Below are 23,838 nucleotides of genomic sequence, written 5' to 3'. Positions count from 1 at the left end.
CAATGCCAGCACATCTTTTCTTAGATAAGGGGTTCCAAAGCTGCTCACAAAACCCCAAGTGTGGTCTGACCAATGCTTTATCAAGCCTTAGCATTACATCCTTGTTTTTAATATTCTAGTCCACTCAAAATGAATGCTAACATCGCATTTGCCTTCCTTACCAACAACTCAAGTTAACCTTCAGGGAATCTTGAACCAGGACTCCCAAGTTGCTGTGCACCTCTGATTTTTGAATTTTCTTCCCATTTAAAAAATAGTCTAAGCCTTTGTTCCTTCTACCAAAGTGCATGACAGTACACTTCCCAACACTGTATCCCATCTGCCATTTCTTTGCCCATTCTGCACAATCTCTCTAAGGCTTACTGCTTGCTCAACACTACCTGCCCCTCCACCTACCTTTATATCACCCACAAACTTGGTCACACAGCCATCAATTTGTCATCCAAATCATTAACATACAACTTCAAAAGTGGTCCCAAAACAGACCCCTGTGGAACACCACTAGTCACTGACAGACAAGCAGAAAAGGTCCCCTTTATTCCCACTCTTTGCCTCCTGTTGATCTTCCATCCATGCTAATACCTTTCATCTAATCCCATGGGCTCTTATTTTGTTATTTTGTGCCTCATGTGTGGCACTTTGTCAAAGTCCTTGTGAAAATCAAGTAAACAGCTTTCACTGACTCTCTTTTGTCTATCCTGTGTTATTTTCTCAAAGAATTCCAACAGACTTGTCAGGCAAGATCTCCTCTTCAGGAAACTATGCTGACTTTGGCCTATTTTGTCATGTGCTTCCAAGTATCCTGAAATCTCATCCTTAATAATGGACTCCAACATCTTCCCAACCACTGAAGTCCGCTACCTGGCCTATAATTTTCTTTCTGCTGGCTCCCTCCCTTCTCGAAGAGCAGAGTGACTACAATTAAATCAGAACATTAAACCCACACTCTTAGAGACTGAACAACAGAGCTCAGAAGGGACAAATATGAAAAATTGTACTTCAGATTAAATAGACAGCTCACTATAATACATTGATCAAAATTCTCAGATTACAGAAAATGGGCAAAATTATTGAAATCATAAACGTTAAATTTTCTAGTGTCCAATTTTCATTCAATGGTACTAGAAATAAAAAAAAATAAAGTTATGAATTGTGTTATTCACAAAGCAATTAAAAACATCTGTATCCTGATTATCTAAATGATGTAAACCCAGCAAATAACATCAAGCAAATAATGCAAAACTGTACAAGAGTAGAAGATTCACCCTCAAGCAACTGTTCCCCAATCTTGTGACCAAGTCTCTCATTTTGCACTTCGTCATTGTGTTTGCACCCTGTGGGTGAATCTCAACATCTACCTCATCATTCCTCCAAGGATGCAAGACGTTAATTTTCTAGTTATTTTACATGTTCTTTTAATATCCTGTGATGAATTTGCATTTTAACCTTGAGGGAAATGTATAAGCATACAGTCAGTAAACTGCCAATGATTACAGTGACATCATTCATGTAAATAAATGTTCTGGTCTTAAAAGACCAGGTTGCAAAGGCACTGTTCCAATAAACACCTAGAATATTAGGGCAGAGAGCTTGACATGCAAAAGTCGTAGCTTTAGTTCTTGACTGCAACTATATACAGTGGATTCTAGCAAATTGGGGCACATTGGGACCAGTACATTTTGGTCCAATGAAGCAGCTGTCCCCAATTACCCAAAGTTGTATGGAAATCGTTAAAAGGTATATTAAAAAAAAAGACAATCTACCATTTACTTAGGCAGCACTTTCCAGATATCAACCTCTGTAAAACACTTGCCCCTGGATCCCCTTTCCTACTCTTCTCTTAAATGTATGCCCTCTTGATTTTGATACCCTTATCCAGGGAAAAAGACTTTGATATCCTACCCGATGGCTCTCATGACCTCACACACTTCTCCCAGGGTCACCCTTCATTGCTCCGAGGTAAACAAGCCCAGCCTATCTAATGTCTCCCCATATCTCATGTTGTCCAGTTCAAGCAACATCCTGGTGAATTTCCTCTACACTCTCCAATCATATCCTTCCTATTGTGTAGTGATGAAAATTGCACTATAATAAAGTGCAGCCGAACAAGGCTTCTGCAAATTGCAACCCCATATTTTATACTCTATGCCCCCATTAATGAAGACAATCATGCCACAGGCCTTACTGATCACCATCAACCACTTGCCACTTTGGGAGCTAAGGACATGGATCACAAAGTCTCTTGATTAACACTTCTTAATCCCCTCACGTTTATTGTAATCTATTTGACAACCCAAAGTGCATCAGCCAAGACTCATCAGATCATTAATAATGCAATGATGTTCACTGAAATGTATTTGAATACATTAACAATTTAGATATTTACTTCATTGGCACTTACGTTCCATGGTATAAAAATTTTTAATCTGACGGCATTATATATAATCAATACTCTGATATGCTGTCAGGAAGGAATATACTAAATCAGTTGAAGAAAATTTACCCTTATTGAAATGTCAGTGTATGCCTACAGAATCATTTGTGGTGTACAGCACACTGGAACAACCAATTAAAATATCACTGACAAACAAATGGGGGACAATCTAGTCGTTTCTCAAACAACACGAGTAAATGATTTGATCTCTTGAGTAACAACACAATGGTATGTTTAAGCTATAACCAGGCTAGGTCACCTTGACATAAGATGGTGTTTTGCATTTCCACTTATGCCGGGTCAACGATGTCACCCAGGGCTAGAACAGAATAGAGAGTTACCTGCTCCGTGACAAAGTCAAAAATCAACCCAGGATCTCAGTAATTGGTGTGGGGGGGGGGGGGAAGGGGGTGTGGAAAAGAGATGCATATCTCATAAATCCAAGACAAAAACAGAAAATATCAGAAGCACTCAGCAGATCCGGCAACATAGAAAACCTACAGCACAATACAGGCTCTTCGGCCCACAAAGCTATGCCGAACATGGCCTTACCTGAGAAATTACCTAGGGTTACCCATAGCCCTCTATTTTTCAGAGCTCCATATACCTATCCAGGAGTCTTTTAAAAGACCCTATCGTATCCGCCTCCACCACCGTCACCAGCAGCCCATTCCACACAATTAGTGCACTCTGCGTAATTAAAAAACCCTGACATCCCCTCTGTACCTTCTTCCAAGTACCTTAAAACTGTGCCCTCTCGTGCCAGCCACTTCAGCCCTGGGAAAAAGCCTCTGACTATCCACACGATCAATGCCTTCTCATCATCTTATACACCTCTATCAGATCACATCTCATCCTCCGTCACTCCAAGGAAAGGTGGCTGAGTTCACTCAACCTATTCTCATAGAGCATGCTCCCCAATCCAGGCAACATCCTTGTAAATCTCCTCTGCCCCCTTTCTATGGTTTCCACATCCTTCCAGTAGTGAGGCGACCAGAACTGAGCACAGTACTCCAAATGGGGTCTGACCAGGGTCCTATAGAGCTGCAACATTACCTCTCAGTCCTAAACTCAATCCCACGATTGATGAAGGCTAATGCACCGTATGCTTTCTTAACCACAGAGTCAACCTGTGCAGCAGCTTTGAATGTCCTATGGCAGTGGTTCCCAACCACCGGGCCGCAAAGCATGTGCTACCGGGCCATGCGGAAATGATAGGATCTGGCAATATGAGACGATATGAGTCAGCTGCACGTTTCCTCATTCCCTGTCACGCCCACTGTTGAACTTGAACGCACGTGAGGTCATTACGCACACGTCACCCATGTCAGCGTGGGAAGAAGATAAACTCCTCGAGCTTGCAAATGACGGCGGGATGAAAAGTATGTTTGACATAACATCTCTGCCGGCATTCTGGATCAAAGTCAAGGCTAAATATCCTGAGATAGCCATGAAAGCACTGAAAACGTTGCTTCCATTTCCAACATATCTCTGCAAAGCAGGGTTTTCTGAAATGAATGCAATGAAAACTAAATTGCGGAACGGACTGGACATAAGGAACCCCCTTCGAGTATCGCTGTCTCCCATCACCCCTCAATGGGACCATCTTGTTACAGGGAAACAAGCCCGGGGCTCCCACTGATTCAGCGATATTGGTGTGTTGCAATAATTTTATATGTTCATAAAAGGAAAGTATGTGCTGTGTGTTTAATATCCAAACATTACTTAATGTTATGATGCTATTGACTTATAAGTGACTATATTCATGTGAGCAAAATATGCGTTGTGTATTTAATATTAAATTCATTAGATAAACCCTTTTAGAAACTAAATTGAGTGTATTAACCACTTATAAGTGACTTACCACCTATATTTCCGTCGTGATTAACACCAACCCCCGCGGGTTGCCCAATGCCGGGACATCCTGTATATTGGGCTAAATTGGGTTTGTCCAAGACGGGACTGCCCTTGTCCCGTATTTCCCCCGCTAAGGTAGAGCATTCCTATGAAATCTTTCGTGCTGAAATGGTGTAAAGCGCAGAAGCAATTATCATTAATTTATATGGGAAAAATTTTTGAGCATTCCCAGACCCAAAAAATAACCTATGAAGTAACACATAAAACCTAAAATAACACAAACATATAGTAAAAGCAGGAATGATATGATAAATACACAGCCTATATAAAGCAGAAATGATGTATGTACAGTGTAGTTTCACTGAGCAGAATCGCCAAAAACGATTTGTTGAAAAGAATCGGCACGTACATGCATGCACACATCACGCATGCGCACACAGGTGCCCGCGCAAGACTTCATGGTCATGGTAGTCTTTCTTGGGATACATAGTGAGAAAAATTGCAACCCTACCCCCCTTCCCTCCTCCCTCCGGTCAGCTAGTCTGCAAGAATATTTTCAATATTAAACCGGTCCGCGGTGCAAAAAAGGTTGGGGACCCCTGTCCTATGGACTCGGACCACAAGATCCCTCTGATCCTCAACACTGCCAAGAGTCTTACCATTAATACTATATTGTCATCACATTTGACCTACCAAAATGAACCAACTCACACTTACCTGGATTGAACTCAATCTGCCACTTCTCAGCCCAGTTTTGCATCCTATCAATGGCGTGCTATAACCTCTGACAGCCCTCCACACTATCCACGACACCTTCAACCTTGGTGTCATCAGGAAATTTACTAACCCATCCCTCCACTTCTTCATCCAGGTCATTTATAAAAATCACAAAGAGTAAGGGTCCCAGAACAGATTGCTGAGGCAAACCACTGGCGACCGACCTCCATGCAGAATATGACCCCTCTACAACCATTCTTTGCCTTCTGTAGGCAAACCAGTTCTGGATCCACAAAGTAATGTCCCCTTGGATCTCATGCCTCCTTACTTTCTCAATAAGCCTTGCATGGGGCACCTTGTCAAATGCCCTGCTGAAATCCATACATACTACATCTACTGCTCTACCTTCAATGTGTTTAGTAACATCCTCAAAAAATTTAATCAGGCTCGTAAAGCACGACCTGCCTTTGACAAAGCCATGTTGACTACTCCTAATCATATTATGCCTCTCCAAATGTTCATAAATCCTCCCTATCAGGATCTTCTCCATCAACTCACCAACCACTGAAGTAAGACTCCCTGATCTATAATTTTCTGGACTATCTCTACTCCCCTTCTTGAATAATGGAACAACATCTGCAACCCTCCAATCCTCCAGAACCTCTCCTGTACCCATTGATGATGCAAAGGTCATCGCCAGAGGCTCAGCAATCTCCTCCCTCATCTCCCACCATAGCCTATGGTACATCTCATCCGGTCCTAGTGACTTATCCAACTTGATGCTATCCAAAAGCTCCTGCACATCGTCTTTCTTAATATCTACATGCTCAAGCTTTTCAGTCTGCTTTAAGTCATCCCTTCAATCGCCAAGATCCATTTCCATAGTGAATACCCAAGCAGAGTACTCATTAAGTACCTCTGCTATCTCCTCTGGTTCCATACACACTTGATTGGTCCTATTCTCTCACGTTTTATCCTCTTGCTCTTCACATACTTGTAGAATGCCTTGGGATTTTCCTTAATCCTGTCCACCAAGGCTTTCTCATGGCCCCTTCTGGCTCTCCTCATTTCTTTCTTCAGCTGCTTCCTGCTTGCCGTATAATCTTCTAGATCTCTATCATTACCTCACTTTTTGAACCTTTCGTAAGCTCTTCTTTTCTTCTTGACTAGATTTACAACAGCCTTTGTACACCACGGTTCCTGTACCCTACCGTCCTTTCCCTGTCTCATTGGAATGTACCTACGCAAATATCCCCTGAACATTTGCCATATTTCTTCCGTACATTTCCTTGAGAACATCTGTTCCCAATTTATGCTTCCAAGCTCCTGCCTGATAGCCTCAAATTTCCCCTTACTCCAATCTACAAAGAGAAACACAGAATAAGTTCTTATCAATGATTCCTTATCTGAGCAAGAAAAGCTGAGAAAACAAATGTTTAAACTGCAGGAAGGGGAAAGGAAAAACATCTGCAATATGCTGCAGACCAAAGTTGACAGTGGGAAAAGAGACAAAAAAAAAGGTAGGTATTGTATTGTCCACTGTTGCATGGGAAAGACTTGTCAGAAAGTGTCATTGGAGATGAAAAAAAATAACAGAAGAGTGGAGGGAATAGTCCATTTGGATAAAGCACCTGAACTTTCACCTCTTCCCTTCTCACCATGATTGGGTGACTGCTTTGCAAAACATCTTCACTTCGTTCACAAGAGTTACCCTGTGCCTTCGGCTACCTCTTAATCCCTCCCATCCTCTCTCCAGCCCTACTGACTTTGGCTTTCTACATTGTTCCATCGATACCTATGGTATAATGGGAGGAAAAGTACCCATCTTCTGTCCAAAAGTAATGAATCCCTCAGGGCTCAATAGCAAATGCAATTGTTTCAGTCACCAGACTGGCTTTCCTTAACTGGACATTTCAGCATCATTGTGTACCTTCATTGTTTTCGCTTCTCTCCAACATTATCTTCAGAAAATTAGTCTTCATTGTGTGAGTGTTCTTTTTAAATAGGTTGTATTGTTGTTTCTTTGATTTGTGTCTGCCTGCAAGGAGATGAATATATATTTGATAATAAATGTACTTTAAACTTTGGTCTGCATCCCATCTACGACATTCCCTCTGTTCTCTCTATTGTTCTTCTCCTCTGCAACTTGGATGCTTTCATTTTTCTAGTTCCGATGAGAAGTCATTAACCCAACGCAAGTCTTTCTTTCCCCAAAGCTGCCTGATCATCTGAATACTTCCAGAAGAAATACTGAATCAAGGGCCTAGTGAGAATAAGGAATTGACAAAATAAGCACTGGTCAAATAAAATATTAAAGTTGATAAGCTTAAAAGCTAATGCATGCCAAAGATCTGATGATTCACTTTCCAAAATCTTGAAAAGACAGACAAAAGGATTGTGTTATACTTGGAGTTTTGAAAGGCTTTCAACAAGGACTCACAAGGGAGATTGGTCTGCAAAAGCGAAACAAGGAACTGCAGGTAATATACTGATATGGATTTAGAAATGGTGGCAAGACATGAAACCAAGAATAGGAATCAACAGATCTTTCTAATGCTGTGATTAGCATGGAACTAAGGGATTAGTGTTTGGGCTCAGCACCATTTGCATCAACAATTTTCACAGGGGATCAAATCACATATTTGCAAGTTTGTCAATTTTTTAAAAAGCTAGACGGAATTGAGAATTGAATGTAATACAGAAAATGAGGTCAACCACTTTGGTGCACACAAGAAATGCTCTGCTTTCGTTTAACCTGTATAGAGACACCTGAAGTTGTCTAGTTTTAACTGCCTTACCCTAGGATGTAATTGCCATAGAATGGGTGCATCAAAAGTTCATTTACTGGTTCAAATAATGCAGATCTATATTTTATAGATTTTTAAGAGATTTAGAAGTCAGACAATGCATACAGGGCTTGACTGGTCTCAAAGAAAGAGGATTTTCCCTTGGCTGATAAGTCTACAGCTGCATCTGTGTTCGCGGAGGTGGTGGGGGGGGGGGGTGGAATAGAAATCATAGACTCAGTCACAGCTAGATCTGAGATGATGAGAAATTTCTTCACTGAGAAAGCAAAGAATCTTCCTCTCAACATGGTGCCAGTGTACAACACTCCCTTGGTCAATTTCTTTCAACTAGCTCAAGAAAATGTCTTTACTTCTTTTATGTCTGTTTTTTAACCTTAAATATTTCTGGGACTGTTAGAGCCTGTGATTTAGTTTGGAGACAGCTTGAGTGATTTAGTGCCTTCCAGGAAGCGAGCACATACTTGGATAGCCTCGATGTGAAGAAACTTCAAGACGTTTAAACTCCACTTCACTGGTGAAAGCATCAATTAATCGCCGATTAAAGCATCAGGGGTGATTGAGACAGAGGCAAATTAGGAAGGCAAGTGAGAGTACAGCACCAACTGCCTTCTTTTCGATCGCTTATGGAGAAGGAATTTGCAACCAGCCTGTCACTGTGGCAGACGGGTAGTCTCTCTGCCTTGTGTGGTGTCCCTCTTTCGATAAACATCAGTGATATCGGAGGATGGTATCATAGTTCTGCATTTATGGATTGGACTAATTTGTGCAGGAGGAGGTGGGGCTGATAACTGGGATGTTGTTCTTTTTTGTGCAGCGGGTGAGAGTTTGATGTTTCTCCCCGAATGACTTTCATGTTCTGTCTTGGTTTCATGGCTATCTGGAGAAGACAAATTTCAGAATTACATATTGATACATGTTTTGATAATAGATGAACCTTCTAATCTTATGGAGTGCTATAGAAACTTAGTTGTTAGGTTCATGATAGAGATCAATAAATTTCTTAATATTAAGAGAATTGAAGCTTATGGAAATAATGCATGAAAATGCAATTGAAGGGGAAGTCCTGCTCCTGACAAATCACAGAGCAGGCTTGAGGAAAAGGATAGAATGATTTTATTCCTAAGTCATAGAGCCATTTTCCATTTTTATTAGGATCCATAGTTTTGACAAAACTGAAAATGAAAACAAGACTTTTTTTTAAATCATTGGCAAAGTGTTTAATTTACATGGTTTCTAATCAAAACTTCTGTGCCACATGCAACTGTTTCAGCACTCATGAAATTATCCAAGCTATGTTAAAAATGCATAAACACAATTGAAAAACAAAGATTAGATTTTCAGTATCTGCACAGAGTTCCCTCTTTTTTTTAAAAGAACAGCTGCACAGAGCAAACATTGCTCTGATCAGGACTTTTTGTTTTAAAATATGACCTGAAAACTGCACAGCACTTTAATAAATTGTATAAAAGAAAATTCCAACTGAGCAAAGATTATCGGCTGGGGAGTACGTCAGTTACTGCGCAGCCGAGTACCCATGCAGTTTAGAAGGAACAGTGAACACACACAAAATGCCAGAGGAACTCAAAGTCAGGCAGTATCTGTGGAGAGGTATAAACAGTCGATGTTTTGGGCTGAGACCCTCCATAGATGCCAAATGAAAAAAAGTAATACTCAAAACTTTAAACTTGATTCAAAACAGTATGAAACACAAATTAAACTTTCATAAGGAGGCCAGTCTAAAACAAGTCACAAATAAATTATAAGATAAAATTACTAGTCAGTGTGAAAGTGTTCAAAACCTTGTGGGGCAGTGCAGCAGCACAGTGGTTAAAATAACGCTATTACAGCGCCAGTAACCTGGCTTCAATTCCCACTGCTCTCCGAGTTTGTACACACTCCATGAACTCATGGGTTTCCCCCAGGTGCTCTGGTTTCTTCCCATATTCCAATGAGATTTGGGACAGTACGTTAATTCACATGGTGTATTCGGGTGGTGCGGGCTCATTGGAGCTAAAGGACCTGTTACCATGCTGCATCTCTAAATAATTATTTTGAATTTAAATATACAGTGAACAATGCCATACACATCTCGAAGAGGGAGAAATGAAATGCCAATAGTGGATTCCAGTTAATTGGGACATAGAGACCAATACATTTTGGCCCATTTAAGCAGTTGTCTCAATTTAGTCCGTGAGCCGTGACCAATTTGGTCGGTACCATCCGAGGGGAATAATGCTCAGTGATTTTTGGCAGGTACACATCTCTAGAGTTAGAAAATATGTGATAGCATTGCACCAGTGGTAGCTTTATTACTTCAAATAAGTAATCACTTTCTGCATATATTCCATATTAACATCAGTATAGCAGAAAATGTTGCCCTACCCATCCAAGGTAAAAAAAAAAAAAACCTCATTTGCAGAGATTTCTGGAGTTTCAATGTCATATTTTCCATATTGTTGTATCAAATCAAAACAATCTTAAGCTTTTGTCATAGCATATAGAATTACAGTACAATAATTCAAATGTGAGGTTCCACACGGTCATAACCTAGGCCTCATTTGGTTGTAGAATAAATACATTTAATCAAAGACTGCTTTCCATACTTTCATAACCTATTAAGTAATCATAATTTTCCAAGTCTTCCACATCTTCATCTGAACTTTCCACACTGAGGTGGATGCCTGGTTCTCACAGTCTGCAGTCTACGCATGTCAGTACACCTGAGGCCATTTGCAACACACATACATCTTGGGAGTGAACATTTTTTAGACAGTTACAGGCCAGTAGATCCAGGATGGCATCGGGTGCTGGCTGGCCTTCCATCCAGTGCACCACCAACTGTTCAGCTTCCTCTCCAACCTCTGCCAACAGGGCTTCATACTTTGAGTCCTTCTCCAAGCATCTTCTCCATATACCAGCCTGGTAGTTGGCTCACTACGCATGTTTTGTTAAGCAGGCCTTGCATGGTGGGAGTTGATGACTTTCAATTTCACCTTTTTTGGCACAGAAAAGGTGGCACCTGAGACCATTGACCTTGGTGGTCGGTGCTTTTGGGGCATACAGGAGACATGTAAACACCTCCAATTTGTCCGTCAGTTCTGGGAAGAGGTCCCATTCCTGACCCAACTCTAAGAATGCGTCCTGAGTTTCCCTGTTGCTGCTCAGAAGTTTTAGGGCATTTGCCTTCTCTTTGCCTGCAAAAGCGCTTAGTGTCACATCCTGTATGTGCGTGCAACCCGGTGAGAGCCCTACAAACCTCCTTGCCAACAGTGGCAGCAACCTTCCTGATGTCTACAAGCCTTGTACGGGTTCTAGTGCCACACTTCTGGAACAATGGGGCCTCAACCTTGTCACAAAATGCTAAAGACATGATAAAGACATCTGTGTCTTCTGAGCAGATCACCTCAGATTGGTATCCCTCTCTTGTGGTATGGTAGCATGGAGAAGTAAGCATCTTCTTGTTGACGCTGAAGAGCTGACACCTCCTCACTGTCTTGAGATGTGATTTTGTAACATTTGTCATTCACAGTTGCATACAGAATCTTCTCCTGCAGCTTTGCTCTGTACTCTGCCTTCCTCCATTCATGGACTATGAAGCTAATGAGACTATTTTTGTTACTGACTTTGGTCAGGAAGCTCCTCCACTGCCTCAGCATCTGTGTGTCTGTGATACCTTGCAACTCATGACCAGTCTCTTCACCCCGTAGAGATCTTTAATTATTCTTGATAGAGTTCTCCTTGTATGTGTCGAACACAACATCTATTCTGCTACTCTGACTGCCTTCCCTTAGAGCCAAACCCAAAATTGTTGTGGCAACATCTCTGAAAGTAACTTGATCACCTTTCACTCCTTGAATCAAGATCATTCCATCAACCACTGTAGCAGAGTTTCCTGGGAGTTGCTCTTCTACTGCTACATTTTTCTGCAAGGTTGTGGCTAAAGTAGCTTTATTTGTCTTTCTCAGCAATCCTTCTGGTGTGGACAGAGCCCAGGGCAATGGTCCAAGGGGACGAGAAAGGATATCCTCCATACATAGACTGCGCCCTTGTGCCATCACTATGATGCGTCCAAACAAAGACCTGTCTGCTTTCAAGATGATCGCCCTCCCATTTGAATTCACTTCTCTCTTCTTACACGCATCACTGAATGTTTTCAGCTTGTTGGTTTTCACTGAGTCATGGAATTTCTTTGTTGGTGGGTCTTCTAGTCTCTCATCCTTGAAGGTTGCACTGCATTGCTCAGCAATCTCATATGCCTTCATCAGGTCAGAGGCAATGTCCTTGGGGAGCACAGAAAGCTACCACCGCTGCAATGCTATCACATATTTTCTAGCACTAGGGGTGTATACCTTGCCAAAAATCACTATAAGAATTATTCCCCCCAGATGGTACCAGTGGCCCAAATTTGGGGTCCTGGCTCACAGACCAATTAGCTGAAGTTGAGGAAATCTTTTAAAAAGTATAAAAAAGACCAACTGAGTAACAAATTATGTATTTAAATCAAATATGGAACAAATTAGAACACTACCAGTACCTCCACGGTACTATAAAACTGTATTAGTTCCCAATAGTTATCGGCAGGAATTCATCCAGTGCATGCATAGAGCAAAATCAGTGCTGACACCCAACGTAGATAATGGAATGCCTTCATGCAATGCTATTGATGACTGCACCCACCAAATCTTCATTTTCATTATAACAGTCAAGATGATTGTCAATACCTTCAAATTTTTCATCACTCCTAATGTGAAGCAACAATTTCATTTTCACTCCCAGCCATTTCTAGCCTGAATGCTTGAAATCACAGTAAGCAAAACAGTCCTGCATTGTCTTACTGCTTACTTTGTGCCAACTATCAGTAACAAAAACCACCGCTTTTTGAACACAAATACACACAACACACTATTTAAAAACTATTCACTCTAAGCACAGTGTAGCCACTATGCTGCTAGTTAGGAGCTGCTCAGTAAAAGTCTCCTGCCCCAATTAAGCAGCATAATGGCCCAAATAAACAAAAGCGAATCCTGATAATTTCTGATTAGTTTTTGTTTGTTAAGAGACACTCCAAGTAAGTGGATGCCCTGATTAACCGATGGCCCAATTAAACAGAATCCACTTTATATTGAAAGGCTATCTATCAAACATCTTACCAGCAGCATATGCAACCTTTTTTTTAAGGCTTGGAAATAAATCACTGCAATTGAGCAGTTGTTTAGCAACTTTAAGATTGCGATTCAATAACTGCTGTCTAAGGAATCTGTATGATCTTCCCGTGAATACGTAAGTTTCCTATGGGCACTATAGCTTCCTCCAACATTCTCGGATGTACAATTAGGGTTAATAAGTTGCGGGCATGCTGAGTTGGCATGGCAACACTTGCAGGCTGCCCTCAGCACATCTTCAGACTGTTGATCATTGATGCAAATGATGCATTGAACCGTATGTTTTGGCAGCCATTAGACAAAACTAATCTTTAGATGTTTAAGCCTAACAAATGAGACAATATTGAACCCAAAAATAAATTCAGGATTATTACATAACCCTGATGAAAGCCAAGGACGTTAAAGAGAATATACACAACATAGTGCTTTCAACTTAAATTGGTCACTGGCATTCAGTACTAAAATCAGGAAGCACCAACTCTATCTCATCATTCTGGCCATCTGCACAGCTGCTCCTCTCACCTCTGGGTCAAAACACTGGAAACCCCGAAGAGATGAGTCACCAACATCACAGCAATTAGCTAGTATACCATATGCTCCCATGCGTAATCTACTTCCCTTGAATAAAATGCAACTTGTTTTCAGACTCAAACAAAATACCTGCTACATAATGGTTGTAGTTAGAAGTTCAGTTTCCAACTGCTCAGAAGACAAAGTAGCACTTTGCAAGGCCCAACAATTATTTTATAAGGACATCGAATACCATTTTCAGATAGCCCATCATTTAAAGTTCAAAATAAATTTTATTATCGAAGTACATATATGTCACCATATACAACACATACATTTTCTTGTGGGCATTAGATTAGATTACGAGGACACTCAGTCCTCATTTATTGTCATTTAGAAATGCATGCATTAAAAAATGATACAACGTTCCTCCAGAATGATATCACAAGAAAACACAAGACAAACCAAGACTAAAACTGACAAAACCACATAATTATAACATATAGTTACAACAGTGCAAAGCAATACCATCATTTGATAAAGAGCAGACCATGGGCAGGGTAAAAAAAAGTCTCAAAGTCCCAATAGACTCATCATCTCACGCAGGCGGCAAAAGGGAGGAACTCTCCCTGCCAGGAACCACCAAGCTCCGCAAACTTGCCGATGCAGCACCATTGGAAGCACCCGACCGCAGCGGACCCCGAGTCCGTCCGAAAACTTCGAGCCTCCGACCAGCCCCTCCGAGCACTATCCTCTGCCGAGCGCTTCCACCCTGCCCCGGCCGCCAAGCAACAAGCAAAGCTGAGGACTTGGGGCCTTCCCCTCTGGAGATTCTGGACCACACAGAAGCAGCAGCAGCGAAGTAGGCATTTCAGAAGTTTCACCAGATGTTCGTCCATGCTCTCACATCGTCTCCATTAAATCAGGATTGTGCATGGGACCCTACTTGACAAATAACAGACATCACCACCGGAGTGGCTGCTGCGAGCTGCGTCGCGCCGTCACCTTCTCCTCCAGCATACTCAATAAATCTATACAATAATAAGCATAACAGAATCAATGGAAGACCACACCAACTTGGGCATTCAACCAGAGTGCAGAAGACAAACTATGCAAATACAAAGAAATTTTATTTTATTACGCACACACACACGCATATACATATACATCTGGAGGACGTGATGAGTCCTTGAAAGTGAGTCCATAGGTTGCGGAAACATTTCTATGATGGGGCAAATGAAGTTGAGTGACATTATCCCCTTCGGTTTAAGAACCTAATGGCTGACAGGTAATAATTGTTCCTGAACTTGGCCGTGTGAATCCCGAGACTCCTGTACCTTCTTCCTGAAGGCAGCAGCAAGAAGACAGCATGTCCTGGGTGTTGGGGGTCATGATCACGGATGTTGTTTTCCGCAAAAGCGTTTCATGTAGAATTGCTCAATGATGGGGAGGGCTTTACCAATAATGGACCGGGCCATATCCACTAGTTTTTGTAGTATTTTCCGTTCATGGGCATTGGAGTTTCCATACCAGGCTATGATGCAACCAATCAATACACTCTCTACTAAATATCTACAGAAGTTTGTCAAAGTTTTAGGTGTCATGCCGAATCTCTGCAAACTCCGAAGTAAAGGCACTGCCATGCTTTCTTCGTAATTGCACTTGGAGGTGCTTTCTTCGTAATTGCACTTGGAGGTGCTTTCTTCATAATTGCACTTAGGTGCTAGGACCTGGCCAGGTCCTCTGAAACAGTAACATCGATGAATTTAAAGTTGCTGACCCTCTCCACCCCGATCCTCTAATGAGTATTGGCTTAAGACCTCTGGTTTTCTTTTCTTGAAGTCTAATCTGCTCCTTGGTCTTCCTGACATTGAGTAAGAGGTTATCGTTACGACACCACCAGACGGATTTTCAATCTCCCTCCTATATTCTGATTCATCACCACTATTGATTTGGATTATGACAGTTGAGTCATCAGCAAACTTGAACAAAGCATTAGTGTTGTGCTTAAACCACAAATTAACAAGTGAATAAAGCTACATGCTCTCACAACAGTGAGGTCCCAACACTTCCCTTCAACCATTCAATGCTTAAACTAATTAGCACAATTCTAAACATTAGTTTAACACTATGACCACTTTGATCACACTTCGTTAAAATTGTGTTCTTTCTGGTATGAATTGTGTATAATTTATGTTTAATTTGTGTTTACCTTGTAAATGCTGTCTGTGATGATGCTGCTGCAAGTTTTTCATTACACCTGTGCATACACAAGTTTATACACATGACAAACTCAACAATAGCTCAATCTCAAACAATATACAAAAAAAACTGTAATGATCTGGCTTCCAAAGACTTTAATAATCTCAGACTAGCAGCAAAGACAATTGGATGTTGTTCCTAATAGAACTGAAATACACACTTATTTCAGTCTTTCGTATATTTACATGGTAATGTAATAAATATTCACAGTGAAGACTGAGGTTAATGAAGTGGGAATTATACAATCATTCAAAACCATTGTTTCAGCTGCAAACCCACACACATTCAACCTTTGGTGTTCCAAACCCCATCCTTGCTCCAGCCATACACCCTATCACCCGTCCTCCATACCCCAACCATGGATGTGACCACACAAACCAAGTGCACTGCAGACACTAGCCTCACAAGTAAACCAGGTGCATGACCATCAGGATTTCTAAACAGCCAGAAACCAAGTTAACAGAAAACATTAGATGCATTTTTTGAAAAGTGAACAGCATCAAGTTTTATACTAATCATGCTAGCTGAATATTATTGCAAATGAAAAACAAGCACCATTGAGTAAAACTCCATCTGGTACTAATAGATTTACAATATTAGAATCAGGTTTATTATTACATGAAATTTGTTTTGTAGCAGCTGTACAGTGCAAAGACACTAATTTACTATAAACTGCAAAATATATCGCATGAAACAAGCTGAAATGCAAAATTAAGTGATTTAATTTAATTCCTGTTACAGTCAACTTATTTTTTTGGATGTCCTTACCCACATTAAGGCTGTAACCTATGTTTGGATGCTGGTTCACATGGAAACAAAACTTCACAAGTCTAGACAGCACATTATTCAGTGGACCATCACTGATAATGCAGCACCAGCCTTTGCTTCATCCTGCAAGTAGGTGTTTACATTGTGCTTATCAAAGTTTCAATTATAGCTTTTAATCCAGTAAATAATTCTTAATCAACAAGCAAAATAAAAATACTGCAGCTGCTAGAAATCTGAAGCAACAACAGAAAATGCAGAGAACACACAGCAAATCAGGAAGCATCTGTGGAGGACATTAAAAAGCTCCACGGCCTTGATTTAATAGTTACTTGTAAGCACTTAAAAAAAAACATTTCAACCAAAACAATGTAAGAAAATTCCTACTGGAGCAAAGCGCAAAATTCCAAGTTTGCAAACCCAACTGCCAAAGAATAGCGAAAAAGCAAAAAAAAACTGAAGATGTTGGAAATCTAAATGAAACAAATGTTCTGACATTACTCATCCAAGTTCTTTCAACCACGTTCTCACTCTGCAAATGCTCCCACTCTTTCAGTGACGGGGATAATCTTGTTTTGAGTTTATCCCTATGGTCATCCAACTTTGTGTTATTTATCCTCCTTGCAACTTAACAAGCTTCATCCTCTTCCTGGTTCTGACAAAGGATCTTTGACCTGAAATGTTAACACTGTTTCTCTTCCCACAGATGCAGCCTGACCTGCTGAGTACTTCCAGCATATTTTTATTTGCAACAATTTGTGTTTACTGACCTTTTCATCTAGATAAATCTCAACTGCTGTGATAAACACAAGTATAAAATCCAACATCTCAATCTGAACAAATTCACAATATCAAAGCCAGTCTATGCAGGAGCAATAAAAACAAAAAAGCAGAATGCACATTAGTCTCTTTTGACCCATATCCCACAATGGATTCCAGTTAACTGGGCCACTGGTTAATTGGGACAGCCACTTATTTTGGACAACTGTTAAAGGACAAAAATTAATCGAGAAAATAGTTAGGATTCCCTTCCTTTCTTTGGGACACTGGTGCTTAATTGGGACAGGAGATTGATGCTGAACAGTTTCTAACTAACAGCACTTATGTGGCTATTTGACAATGCACCATGCTTAGAACAAGTTTTTAAAATAGCATCTGTTGGGTCTGTTTATGTTCTGAAGGCAGTGATTTTTGTCACTGAAGGTTGGTGAGAAATAAGCAGTAAGGCAATTCAGAACTGTTTTTCTTGCTGCAGTTTCAAGCATTCAGGCTTGAAAGTGCCAGAAACAGCTGGGAGTGAAAATGAAACCATTTCACTACTTCAACAAATTAGGAATTACTAAGAGTTGCATCAACAACCAACTTGAACTTTACAACGAAAATGAAGATTTGAAGGATGCAAAACCATTGAAAGCATTTTATGATGGCAGTCTGTTATCTGCATTAGATATCTGAAATGATATTGTTCATTTACAGTCAAAGAACACAGCAGCATATCCTGGATGAATTCCTCCATCGTTAACTAATACAGTTTTACAGTATTGTAGAGGTATTGGTAATGTTCTAATTTGTTCTGTATTTCATTTAAATACATAAATCGTTACTCAGTTAAAGAGTAGTTTGTTTTTTTTTAAATACCTTTTTAACTCTTTCCATGAAACTTAAGCTAAATGGGGCAGTTACTTAATTGGACCAAAGTGTACTGGTCTCAATGAGTCCAATTAAACAGAATCCACTGTATTTTTATTATTACACAAGGTAACTTTCAATACATTACATTCCCAACATGTTTCATTAGCTCTAAATTAAGACATACTTGTGGCAATGAGTTACCCAATGAGCAATGAATCACCCATAACAGCTTTCAAAGTTTGGATCACCATTAGATATGAGACACGAATTAGGCCATTCGGACCATCAAGTCTGCTTGATGGTTGGACCAAACAAAAATGTATCTACGGCAGGAGTTCCCAACCTGGGGTCCACAGGACTCCTTGCTTAATTGATCCATGGCATAGAAAAGGTTGGAAACCCCTGATCTACGCCTTAAATACACCTAATAGACAGCAGCATCCACCATTAAAGACCCTACCATCTAGGACATTCCCTGATTGTATTGTTACCACAAAGGAGGTGGCAAAGGAGTCTGAAACACACTTCCAGAAAAGTTTTTCCATCAGATTTCTATACAATCCATAAAAACTACCTGGTTATTCATCTTTTGCACTAGTTGTTTTTGTAATTTATAATAACTTATGTTTTGCACTGTGCTGCTACCACAAAACAGATTTCATGATGAATGTCAGTGTTAATAAACCTGATCAGACTTGATCCACTTCCTGAGAGACTAAGATCTGAGCATTGTCTCCACTTCCTGAGGAGGTTGAGGAGAGTGGCCCCACACACCCACTTTAATTTATTTATTTTTAAAAAAACAGGAACAACAGTGTCCTGACCAGCTGCACCACTGCTTGGTAAGGGAAGTGTAAGGCATCTGACCACAAGACCCTACAAAGGATTGCAAAGACGACTGAGGAGATCAGCAGGGTGTCTCTTCCACCCAGAGATATTTATCTAGAGCTGCATGTGCAGGGCCTTAGTAGTGCCAGTGATCTCTCCCATCTGTCCAACAATCTCTTTCACGTGTCCTTCCCCCCCCACCACCTGTTAGGTTGGGAAACAACTTCTTCCAGGCTCTGAGCCTATTGAATTCCCTGCCACCATGTTTGAATCTCATCATATGGTCTCCATCCTGTAAGAAGCACCAGTAACATTAAACTTTTTAAAACTTGTATAGTAAATGCACCTTACTATTTGTTAAGTAATTTGTGGTAATATTACTTTATGCATTATGTGTTTGAGTTAAATATACCGTGTTGTGCACCTTGGTATGGAGGAATGTTGATTCACTTGGTGGTATACACACGTACAGCTGGAATGACAATAAACTGAACAAGGACTTGATAGGCCAAATGGCCTGATTCTCGTTATTCTGATTTGATCTCCACAGTCCACGAGGCAAGGAATTCCACAGAATGACCAGACTATAGATGAAGAAATTCTTTATCTCAGTTCCAAAGGATAGTCCTTTTATTCTGAAACTCTGTACTCAGATCCTGGACCACCGTTTCCCAACTTGTGGTAATGGTAAAGGTCCATGGCATAAAAACGTTGGGAACTCTGTTCTAGACTCTTACTAATGAAATTATCCTCTCTGCATTCACTCTCGTGGCCATTCGATAAGTTTCCAATGAGATCTGCCCCTCATCCATGTGGAACGGTTTTAAGAAAAGTGCTCTACAAAAATGGGCTCTCCTCCCAGCTAAAATTCAACTCAAAAAATTAAACGAATGACACCTAAGTATAACCTTTAAATCAAACGTGATTACAATTGACCAAATGCCAAAATCTTAACTAGACGTGCCCTATAAAGAAACCAATGACTCTATTTGGATTATGATAAATACAATTCCATCACTGCCCCACAATTAAAATAACTGAAATCATGACTTTTCTACGAACTATGTTATAGGTCATAATAATGATTATACTACTTTTAATAGTAAATGCCAAATTCATTCATGGCATTGCTTTTAGTAAAATAGACTAAAGATCGATAGCTAGCTTCCACCTGCGAGCCCTTCCTATAGAACACCAGCATCACATCAAAGAACTAAAAAGGAACAAAATAAAGCTTAAAACTTACGACCGCAGCAAGGAAACGTGCTGCATTTAAGGATAAATTTAAAGGCGCACTGATTCACGGCCGCATTGCATTCGTAAAGCCCTTCCTCATGCATGGAGGGAAAAGCTCTCCGAAAAGAAAGCAGTTCCTTTGATAGCTAGAAAACCAAGACAATATGGAAAGTTCAGGAACACTATCAAAAGATATGCCCCCGCCATCTAAACATACATCGGTGCCTAATCAGAAGATGTATTTACAAACAATTAATAGTAAATTCGATATTTGAATACGAATTCAATCACCTTAGAAATGATTACCAGACACAAGCGTGTAATAACAAATGAAAAAGTTTCCATAATTTTTAAAAATAAACAGTAGGAGTATTAAAACGATTCAGTAATCACTTCCACTAACTTCCAACTTGTTGACCACAAGATCGAATAGTTGCTTAAAACAAATCTGCAACGAAGGAAAGAAAACTAGCAGCACAGGTTGCATTAATGCATCGCGTTACATTCAATGGAGAAACAGCATTATGCACACAGATATATTTTAATTACAAAAGGGGACCCGAGATGAGAGAAAAATGATGGGAGAAGGGGAGAGGACAATCCCGGATCGCCCCGCCCGGGAAAGAGGGCTGGTAATCACCGGGCGACGAACTTACCCACAGTGGCGACCGTCTCCAGATCATCCAGTTGATAATCCCTGACTTCTGGGGACGCGGGTTTGTCGCCGGCCGCCTGCTGCCGCTCGCCCTCCGCTGCAGGCAACCGCAAGGCAGGTTCGACGGACGAGCCGCAGCCCGGCAGCTTGACCCTCAGCGCCGCCATATTTCCCCCTCCCTCCGCTGGCGACGACCCCGCGTCAGGGAGCGGCAGACATTCCCGATAAACCAAGGAGGAAATCTTCGCGGTTAAAGGGTGCTCGGGTCGCCGGAGAAACCGGCTTCACATGACGGCGGCCCCGCGGAGAGTTGACTGACTGACGGTTGGTCCAAGACCCGCCCCGCCAGCCATCCATGCTGTCCGAATCCTCGACACTCCAACCTTCCCCAATCCGGATCCACGCTTGGCTTGGACCCCGCCCTCCCACCCTGATTGACAGTCAGCAAAGGCCACTCCCAGTCTGACCGCGGGATAGGGCCCCGCCCCCTCTCCGCATTAACAGAACCGCCCTTTCATTTGGATTGACAGTTGCCTAAAGCCCCGCCCTTCGATCGCACTGTCCATTCGTAGGCTGGCCCCTAGTGGAGGACCCGCCCCCCTCCCCATCTAGATTGACTCTCGGCCTGATCTCCGTTTCCGCGACCAAAATCACAGCTGTTCAAGGCTCTGCCCCGCCATCGTCCTGTCCACTCCCAAGCAGGCTTCGAGCTCAGGCCAATGCGCAAGTAGTTTTCTCGTGTTTGGTTTTCAAGTTCAGACCCCGCCCTCAATTGAGATTGACAGTTGGCCTAGGCCCCGCCCCATCCTCCACCGCCCCCTCCCCTAGTCACGCCCACCCATCCCAGCCGCGTGAAACTCCCCAGCTAGCCCTATTTGTATTGGCTGGGCAGTCCGCCCCCACCCACATCAAGCCACGCCCCTTTCTCCGCTGTACCGTTTCGGAGGTGATGGAAAACGTTTGCTCCGCTATTCGGTGTACCCTCCGCTGCGGGAGGAACCTCTCTGTGCTTTTACCCCACCCCTATTCCCTGTCCACGTGCTTTATTGAGCATTAGAGTGAGCGAGGGGTAACCGCTGGCTCTGTTGTAGGGGTTAAACTGGACACACTGGAGTGTGGTAGAACAAAGGACTCTACGGAAAATCCTGGCAATTCTGGACAATGTTTCTCACCTTGGCTGAACAGAGGAGCACTTTTAGTAATAGACTAAGACAATTGTGTCCCTCCAAAGAGCGCTATATGAGGTCACTCGGCCATTACGCTCTATCGTGAGTCATCTATAACTGGGGAATGCGACGACACCCCCCCCCCACTCCTGTTAGATTGTTTGAAATAATTTATTTTTTTATTCTTTCTTCTCTTCTAGTATTTGTGCATCTGTGCACTTGTAATGCTGCTGTGACACTGCAATTTCCTTTGGGATCAATAAGGTATCTATTCAAACCACGCCTCTTCACAATTCAACGCACCTGTTGCCGTTTGCTGCTTGTCAATCAAACAGCTGGCTGCGAATTCAGGTGTGACAGGTGACAATGGTCTCTGTGGCTGATGCAAGTTGAGCCGGTGCTTTTATACGTAAATCCACTAGGTGCAATGGGTTTGATTTCTATTCTATTTCAAAATTGTATTATACAACGCTAGTCAACTTCACTCTAGTTATTGGGCTTTGGGAAAACGGTAGATAATTTCACTAAAACGTGCAATGTTCTTCATATCCCTTACAGAATAGATACAGGGAGTTTGTTTCTCTGATTTAAGGAATCTGGAATTACAGGTCTCAGCATTTAATGGACTATTTCAACTTATCCGAGCAATTGTAGTGCATAATGTAGACCCCCCTATATTAGGGAAATCAAGCACAGAATGGGCAATCAAATTGCAAAACATTTGTGTTCAGTCTCAGTTTCCTGGTGCCTGCTGCTTTAATTCCCCATCTCATGCCCGTGGCTCCTTCGTGTTATAATAGAGGCCAATGAAAGTCTGAGGAAGATCATCTCATCTTCCCTCTAGGCACATAGCACTGTTTGACCTTTAGTATCAAATTCTGCAACTTCACATAACTCCATTTCTCCATGTGCATTAGAATTGGCCAATTATCCATTTGTAATGCTGTTTCAGTTTTTCATCTCTCGACTAATACTACCTGACCTATTGGTCAGTTCCTGCAGCTCTTGTATTCCATTGTCTGTGTTGTCTTTCTCTAACAGTCCTCAATTTGAATGCTCTAAAGTTCCTGGTTTTGTGCTTTCTGACATTAACGTTACAAACATGTTACTTCAGTTCTGGCTTATTCCCAGGGCAAAACCTGCTCTCGCCCTAGCAGAGATGTTCCTTTTACCCTATCCATCAATTCCACCCCACCCTTTCTGCCACTACAAACTAAACTCAGGAAACGCCTCAGGTCCTGAGATAATCTGATTAGTGGTGTGAATAGAAAGAGAAAGTATATATTTGTCAGTTCACTAACATTTTCTCTACTCTTTTGCACTCATGCATGGTATTTCTTTAGTATTCTCAGAAGAGAATGGTCAGAGTCTCAGTTTCAGATATCATCCAGATAATAACTTTCCTCAGAATTATACTAGAGTCACGTTAGATTTTTGAGCTCAGATCTGGAGGGCAATTTGACATGAGAAGGATCCAACTCTGAGGTAAGAGTTCATGAATTTAAATTCCCTTTGCATGTCTAAGCAGAGGCTCCCTCTCAGAAAATGGGAGCATGATGTCCTTAAAGTGATGTAAATCTCCAGCCAATTCACTTAAACCCACCGAGGAAAGGAGGCTTCTCAGCATGTGTGACATGGTTAGCTCTTAACTGGTGATTGGGTATGGCTGCAGTTATTATAATGGCAGTTCAAAAAGTTGCTTTGTCATAAACTAATCAGTCTACTGGCCGCTTCTAATAGAAAACCAGTGGGAAATGAACACTAGCCTAGCTAGAAATGCCACATTCTAAAATTGATTATTTCAATA

General features: G+C 41.4%; 1 protein-coding gene across 2 annotated transcripts in view; it reads right to left on the bottom strand.

Moving 5' to 3' along the window:
* The window catches only part of prkx (protein kinase X-linked), a 140,435-nt gene extending 119,187 nt beyond the window's left edge, over positions 1-21,248 (bottom strand). The window contains exons 1-2 of one of the 2 annotated variants that reach the window (XM_072262637.1): positions 20,867-21,248; positions 6,939-7,046 (exon numbers count right to left, since the gene is read on the bottom strand). In XM_072262637.1, the coding sequence (XP_072118738.1) occupies positions 6,939-7,046; positions 20,867-21,032 (274 nt within the window). In that variant the 5' untranslated portion in view covers positions 21,033-21,248. The remainder of the gene's footprint in view (positions 1-6,938; positions 7,047-20,866) is intronic. The other variant, XM_072262638.1, reaches the window with a different exon arrangement.
* Positions 21,249-23,838: the final 2,590 nt, after the last annotated feature.

The sequence above is a fragment of the Mobula birostris genome, chromosome 7, assembly GCF_030028105.1.
Source record: "Mobula birostris isolate sMobBir1 chromosome 7, sMobBir1.hap1, whole genome shotgun sequence".
Classification (NCBI taxonomy): domain Eukaryota; kingdom Metazoa; phylum Chordata; class Chondrichthyes; order Myliobatiformes; family Myliobatidae; genus Mobula; species Mobula birostris.
Note: the sequence above shows the minus strand (reverse complement) of the source record. Positions and strands in the feature narration are given on the sequence as shown.